Consider the following 7,998-nt stretch of genomic DNA (forward strand, 5'->3'; position numbering starts at 1 on the left):
AGTATAAACGTTATATAGTACTACGAGAAGTAGAGCCTAAATTCGTACTTTATATAGCATCCTTAGCTCCGGCTAGCTCCGCCGCTATAATCTTATCGGCTTTTAGTATTAGGAACTTCTCGATTGCTTCCTTTATTCTATACCGTATACTCGCCTTTATTTTAAACTCTTCCTACTATTGTTTGAATTTGTTTCTTACTTATATTAGCGATAGTAACTAGGTCGAAGTCCTCGTCGATATAGGTCTTCTATATAGCTCGCATTTCCGCCGAGTCGTAAAATAGCGGTGTCTCGAGTGCCTACTAAAAGAATCCGACCCTTAGCTCCTTACCCTCCTTTAAACCCTCCGGTAGTACTATCGGTAACGATATATCCTTTACAAGACCTAGTCTTAGTAGGGCACGAGCTAGTATCTTCGAAGGAGTCGTAGGAGTAAATCTAGGTCCTATAGCTACTTAGAAACTAGCCGCTACTTTGTCTCCGAAGATAATATTAATAGGAGCCTAGACCTTCGGGCGGGCTTCTAAAGCCTCGCTATAACCGCTAGTAACGCCCTTCTTCTTTAACTAATTAGCGACCTTCTTAGCTATATCTCTCTCGAAGTATAGCCTCATTATTATAATAAGGACCTCTATATATATCGGATCGCTAAATTTCTACTAGCCTTAAGCGATCAATCTTGTAGCTTGCTAGTAATTTAATTACTTCGGAGGTTATAAGCTAGTGCTTATTAGGTACGTCTTGCTTGTCCGGATTACGCTAGTAGTAGGTCTTAGGTCCTTTAATCTTAACGTTACGACAAGTGCTAAGATTATACGCAAAGTAAGCTTAAATATTAACCTCGAAGTTACCCTTCTCGTTTAGTTCTATTACTTAAACGTTAGCGAGAGCGGCTTGCTACTAACCTAGCGTCTTACTAAGAGGTCTCTTACTAGTAGCCGTGCCTTGCCTCTACGCTAAGCTAACTAGACCTACGCTAATAGGCCTTAGTTTAGTATAGAAGAATATATTAAGTTAAGGGTTAGTTAGTAACTCCTTGTCGATCTAGTAACCGAGACGGTTAAGGGCACGGCTATAAGCCTTATCTTCTTCCGCAGCCTTATTATTATTATTATTAAATAGTTGCAGCTAGGTCTCTTAATAATAATCCTTCTCTTTAACCCCTTTATAATAAGCCGACAAAGTTACCTTTAAATAGCGCTCTAAGCTATACTTCTCGGTTACTTTGCCTACCTATTTGTATCTATTCTAACCCTTGGCTAGATCCGCAACGTCGAAGATATTACGCTTTAAGGCAACCTACCTATCTTCTTTAGTCTTCTTCGTAGTATCTATAAGGTACTAGCAACCTCTATAGTCTATTAAAACGAGGCCCTTCTTATTAGTAAGCCGCTCTCGAATATAGCTCTTAGACGTAAGAGCTATATTGCTACGACCGAGAGCCTTTAATCTTCTAGTCGTAGAAGAAGACTAAGACTCGAAGGACGTCGTTATAGAGCCGCCTATCTTACCGCCTATCTTACCGCTAACGTTACTAGCTACCTCTTTAAGCGAGTTAAGTACTACTTATTCCTTAGTACCGGAAGCCGTAGTGCCCGCAGTAGAGCTATTATTTACTCTATCGATTAGCGGTACGGATTTAGCCGTAGGCTTCTTTCTAGCCGGATTAGCTATCGGCGGCGGCGTAATTAGCTTCTCGAGTGTCTTTAAAATAGGCTTCTTCTTAACCGTAGCGGTTACCTTAGTTAGACTCGTGTCTAGTCGCTTAGGAGCCTTGCCGGCAGTTAAGCGAGTCGTACGACCTTCTATTAATACTTAGTAGCTTGCGGAATACCCTTATTCTTAACCCTAATTAATACCTCGGCGTAGGTTTAGATAAATTGGAACTATTAGCGCTATTCTATATAGTCTTAAGAGCATCTATATACTAAGTTTGCTAAGAGAGCTGCTCTTAGCACCCCTGAAGCGTATTCTCGAAGATCGCGGCTCTGCGGACCGAGAGTGACAGGTAAAAGCCAACCCTCAGTAATTTGTGACTCCGACAAGCCGGTGCGATTCGAATTGCTGGTGAAAGTGAAGATTCGACTCTCGCATGAGCGTCACTACAAACACCAACCACACCATGATCGATATCCGGTAGCATTGCTTCCAGGCCTGTCGAAATCGCCGCCGTCATGGAGGCTCAGGCCGAACACTTCACCTCCAAAGAGCAGGTCATCGACAATGTACCCCGCCGCATCAAATCCCTCCAATTCGGCCTGCTCAGTCCGCAAGACATCGTGGCCAACTCGGTGTCGCAGATTGTCGATCGCAACCTCTACGACTTGCAGCTGCAGCCTGGCGCACCGCGAAACATCACCAAGCAAGGCCCGTTAGACCCGCGACTGGGCACTTCATCGAAGAATGGAACATGTGCGACTTGCGGTCAAGGATTGAAAGAGTGCAATGGCCATTTCGGACATGTGAAGCTGGCACTTCCGTGCTTCCACTATGGATATCTCAAGAGAATCATCGAGGCCATGAACTGCGTCTGCAAAACGTGCAGTAAAGTTCTGCTGCCCGAGAAAGAGAAGCGGAATTATCTAAAGGCCCTGCGAAGGCCCGGTCTGGACGGATTGCGGAAAGATGTCATTACGAAGAAGATCTCGGCGGAATGCAGAAAGGTCAAATATTGCCCTCACTGCAGTTCTCTGAACGGACCTGTGAGGAAAGTGGCTGGCCATCCGATCAAGATGTTTCACAATCGATGGGCCGTATATACAAATTCCAACGCCAAGAGCAAAGTCAAGCCTCAGGAAATGCAGGCGTTTGAGAGGACATTTGAAGAGGCCATCAAAGCCGACAAGGATGTTGAACGACACATGAAGCGCGCCACCGACGATCTGACGCCACTGCGCGTCTTGAACATTCTCAAAAAGGTGCCAAATGCGGATGTCGAACTGCTCGGTATGGATCCCCACAGTGGCGGTCGACCCGAGCATATGATCTGGACGCACATTCCCGCTCCTCCAGTAGCCATCAGACCATCTGTGGCGCAAGAGACAGCCAGCACCGAGGACGATATCACGAACAAGCTTGGTGACATAATCCAGATCAATGGTCTCATCGCTGCCACACTTCACGCCGGCCAGCATCTGTCGAAGGTGATGGACATGTGGGAGTTTCTCCAGGTACAGATTGCCATGTACATCGATGGCAATCTGCCGGGCCTCGGAAGAGACAGTGCTTACGGCAAGGCCATGCGAGGTTTCTGCCAGAGGTTGAAAGGCAAGCAAGGTCGATTCCGAGGCAACTTGTCTGGAAAACGTGTCGACTTCTCTGGACGTACTGTCATCTCTCCAGATCCAAATCTCTCCATTGACGAGGTTGCCGTTCCGTCTCGAGTGGCAGTCAATATGACATATCCCGAGAGAGTCACCAAACACAATATCGAGAAGCTAAAGGCTTGCGTAGGACGTGGCGACAAAGTCCATCCGGGAGCCAACTACATCATCAAAGGTAGGGACAAACGACGTCTTGTGCTACGCATGGTCGGCCAGCGAGGCGATCTCAAAAAGGTCGCAGATCAGCTCGAGATTGGCGATACGGTGGAGCGACATCTGGAAGACGGTGACATTGTTCTCTTCAACCGTCAGCCATCCCTCCACAAGCTTTCCATCCTCTCCCACAGAGCTAAAATCCGGCCATGGAGGACATTTCGACTGAACGAATGCGTTTGCAATCCCTACAACGCCGACTTCGATGGTGACGAGATGAATTTGCATGTTCCTCAAACGGAAGAAGCCCGAACGGAAGCGACTGAATTGATGGGTGTGAAGCACAATTTGGCGACACCAAAGAACGGCACACCTATCATTGCTGCCATACAGGATTTCATCACAGGCGCATACCTGGTGAGCCAGAAAGACCTGTTCTTCAGTCGCAGACAATTCACTCAAGTCGTTGGCTTCATGTATAATGCCATGCAAGTCAAAGATCCCTACACTGGCGAAGAGTATCCGATTCAGATCCCACCCCCTGCAATCTGGAAGCCGCAGTGCTTGTGGACAGGAAAGCAGGTGTGGAATCTATTGATCAAGCCGCACCCCAAATACCCTGTGAATGTCAATCTCGAAGCCAAGCTGAAGCAATACGCACCTCCCACCCGAAAAGGCGATATCCCAGACATGGTCGATACAGATTCGTATCTCGTCATCCGCAACAGCGAGGTCATGTGCGGTGCCTTTGACAAAGCGACAATCGGAGATGGCAAGAAAGACAGTGTCTTCTATGTGATTCTACGTGACTTTGGTCCTGAATATGCCGCAGCCGCCATGACACGTCTCGCAAAGCTCTCCGCTCGATGGCTCGGCGAACAAGGCTTTTCGATCGGCATCAGCGACGTCTACCCCAGTGACACGCTCACGAAGCGGAAGCAAGCACTTGTCGATGCCGCTTACAAACAGTGTGACGAGATCATCGACAAGTATAAAAAGGGCAAGCTGGAGCGCAGTGCCGGTTGTGACGAAGAACAGACCATGGAGATCTTGCTCTCAGGTATTCTCAGCAAAGTTCGACAGCAGTGTGGTGACGCTTGTTTCGCAGAGCTCAGCAAATTCAACGCGCCCATGACCATGGCCAAGTGTGGTTCGAAGGGTTCCAACATCAACGTGTCGCAAATGGTCGCTGCAGTCGGACAACAAATTATTGGTGGCAAACGTGTCCTTGAAGGATTCCAGGACCGAACACTGCCTCATTTTCCAAAGGCCAGCCGAGATCCATTGGCTAAAGGCTTCGTTTTCGACAGTTTCTTCAGTGGCTTGACGCCCACCGAGTTCATCTTCCACGCCATGTCTGGGAGAGAAGGTTTGGTCGATACTGCCGTGAAGACTGCAGAAACTGGATACATGTCTCGTCGACTGATGAAGAGTTTGGAAGACTTGAGCGCTCAGTACGACTTGACGGTCCGCAACTCGTCGTCAGGCGTGGTGCAAATGAAGTTTGGAGACGACGGTCTTGATCCCGTCGACATGGAAGGTAGCGCAAAGCCTGTGAACTTTGAGAGGACCTGGATGCATTCCATCACCAGTACCTGGGACAACGCCGAACGCGCTCTGACCCAGAGCGAAATCGAAACCTACGTCAACACCACTCTCAACAAGGAGCGCGCCAAGCTGGGTCGTTTCACGGAGGATCGAAAACCACTCCCGTATGACGATGATAAGCCAATGTCCACCGATCAATCGGAATACAGCAGACAATTCTTGGATGTCGTGACCAACTTTATCATGGACAAAGTATCTAAGATGGTCAGCACGCAAAATCGACTAAAAAACAGCGACGGCGTGTTCAAGCTATCGCAGGCTGCTTTGGATTGCTTTCTACACCTTTGCTTGCACAAGTTTGAAAAGTCAAAAACCGAAGCTGGACACGCTGTTGGTGCCGTTGGAGCACAGTCCATTGGTGAGCCTGGAACACAAATGACGCTCAAGACCTTCCATTTTGCTGGTGTCGCTGGTATGTCTATTACGCAGGGAGTGCCTCGTATCAAGGAAATCATCAACGCAAGCAAAGTGATCAGTACGCCTGTCATTACGTGTGCTCTCGACTCGAAGTACGAAGAAATGGCGGGCAGATTCGCAAAAGCGCTGATCGAGAAGACGTATTTGGGAGACATTGTTGATTATGTGGAGGACGTCTGGCATGCGAACGGATGCTACATCAACATGCGAATCAACTGGGCTCAAGTCGAGAACCTTGGTCTTCGCATCAGCATGTACGAAATCCTCAATTGTATTGAGCGCACGAAAGGATTCAAGACGCTAGGTGTCTCTGCACGACCCTCAGGTCATCACCACATTCGCGTCAACATGAGTCCGCCCGATGACCGACCAAAGCCACGTCGAGCGATTTCAGGTAAGCCTCGCGGTCCAGAACCCGACAGCTCGGAGCTCATGTTCATGCACTTGCACTCCCTCAAGCGGAAGCTACCAGCGGTCGTGGTCAAGGGCTATCCTGATGCGCAGCGTGCGATCATCAAGAAGGACGACAAGAAGGACTCGACTGGCCAGGAACCAATCTCGGTCCTTGTGGAAGGATACGGACTGCAACTCTGCATGACTACTGAAGGTGTCGATGGATACCACACCAAGAGTAACAACGTGATGGAGATGCGTGACGTGCTTGGTATCGAAGCAGCACGCAAAACAATTATCGACGAAATCAGCTCTGTCATGGGAGGTATGGACATCGATCCCCGACACATGCAACTTTTAGCCGATGTCATGACCTATAAAGGTGAGGTTCTTGGTATCACTCGGTTCGGTCTGGCCAAGATGCGTGACTCGGTGCTTCAGCTCGCATCTTTCGAAAAGACACCAGATCATTTGTTCGATGCTGCGGCCAGGATGAAGAAGGACGACATCGAGGGTGTGTCTGAATGTATCATCATGGGTCAGAGCATGAGTGTGGGTACTGGCGCTATGAAGGTGGTGCGGCCGCTCAATCTCGATGGCGTGGAGAATGTTATGAGCACTGTGAACTTCAAGGCAGAGGCGAAGTCTGTCGCCGAGAAGAGGAAAGAGAGGCTCAGGGCGAGAAGGACTGCCCTGGCTCCGACTATGACGAATGGGAATCACGTCGCTGCTGCGGCATAGCAGTGTGTATATTGTAGATGAAGCATAGCGAAGGCGCCAGAACAATACTGATGATACCCCCAGTGCGGAAAAACAATGAATGCTGTCGAATCTCACGACACACGACATACCTTCATCGCACCTCTAGCAACTCTCAGTCCCTTCGTAATAAGGTTGATCCTAGTCACTACTGCTGATAACTCATCTCTCAGACGCTTTGTTATCTGGCCTATACCACACATCCGGATTTGTCGTGTATGTCAGGAGTTTTAGTTAAACCTAAATGGAGTTATAGGCACAGCGTTTTACTAGTAATTACTAGGCAATAAGCCACCCGCAATCCTCTAGTTTAGTGGCGTTTAGAACTGCTCGGCGTAGTAACGAATTAGGTTAAGAAGAGCGCCTCTCTCGAGCCTATCGGTAAAGCGGCTATTTAACTATTATAGAAGCAGCAATTTTGTAGTAGAAGAGACTATTATAGATACTAAGAGTTGTTGCTATAGACATACTATATAATTACCGCCTTCTACGACTATATTAGAAAGCTTAGCTACGCTAATTACTATCTCTTCGACCTCGTTATTACTTAGGCTTAGTACGTTGTCTACGAGCTATTAACTTACTAGGCTTACTAGCGGTTAACTAGCGGTTACTATATATTCTTATATCTCTTATCTCTCGTCTAACTCGCTCGTTACTAGGTAGGTTATTAGCGGCGTCGTCTTCCGAGTCGTCTATTATCTAACTAGTTAGTCGCCTAGCCGCTCGTTCGTAATCCTCGTCTCGTATATAGCTTATTATCGTATCTATAGTATACTAGTCTACGTTATAGAAGACAAGAAGCTCCTCGAAGGACGAGAGGCCGGAATTAGTAAAGTAATAGTCGTCTATAGCAATACCGTTAATCTCGCGAATACCGTATATAAAGACCTATAATAGCTTACTCTAATTCTGTTAGTTAGTTAAATAGTAAGTGCCTAGCGGCGTAGGTAGACCTCGTGCTAGTAGTGTATTATCTCTTATTAAATCTGCCTCTTTAACGTCGTCTAAATCGAGCGGTTGTAAAGACTGTATAGATAGATAGATAGATAGATATTTTATTTGCCTGTTGTAGTGCCTTTCGGCCTGTGCAGGTCTGTTTCTATATATTGTTTTAGGTAGGAAACTAACTTGGTTAGTGAAAACCTCCCTCCTGTCCTATTTGTAAGTATTAATCTTCCTCGTTTCCTTATTTTCCTTCCTCTAGGATATACTAGTGTTATAGTTGTTACCCTCTAACTGCCTTACCTACTACCCTGCCCTTCTTTCCCCCTCTTCTTCCCTCCTTCTTATCCACTCCTTAGTTTCCCTTACTAGTGCAAATTGTTATACAAATCCCTATTTA

The 7,998-nt window shown here is 47.2% G+C and overlaps 1 protein-coding gene across 1 annotated transcript; it reads left to right on the forward strand.

The window, feature by feature from the left end:
* Nucleotides 1-2,174: 2,174 nt before the first annotated feature.
* MYCFIDRAFT_187946 (uncharacterized protein) lies at nucleotides 2,175-6,663 on the forward strand (the record flags this gene model as incomplete). Its single annotated transcript, XM_007927889.1, has 2 exons — nucleotides 2,175-6,478; nucleotides 6,639-6,663. 2 exons carry the CDS (start codon nucleotides 2,175-2,177, stop codon nucleotides 6,661-6,663), a joined length of 4,329 nt encoding a protein of 1,442 aa, XP_007926080.1.
* Nucleotides 6,664-7,998: the final 1,335 nt, after the last annotated feature.

The sequence above is a fragment of the Pseudocercospora fijiensis genome (assembly GCF_000340215.1).
Source record: "Pseudocercospora fijiensis CIRAD86 unplaced genomic scaffold MYCFIscaffold_4, whole genome shotgun sequence".
Classification (NCBI taxonomy): domain Eukaryota; kingdom Fungi; phylum Ascomycota; class Dothideomycetes; order Mycosphaerellales; family Mycosphaerellaceae; genus Pseudocercospora; species Pseudocercospora fijiensis.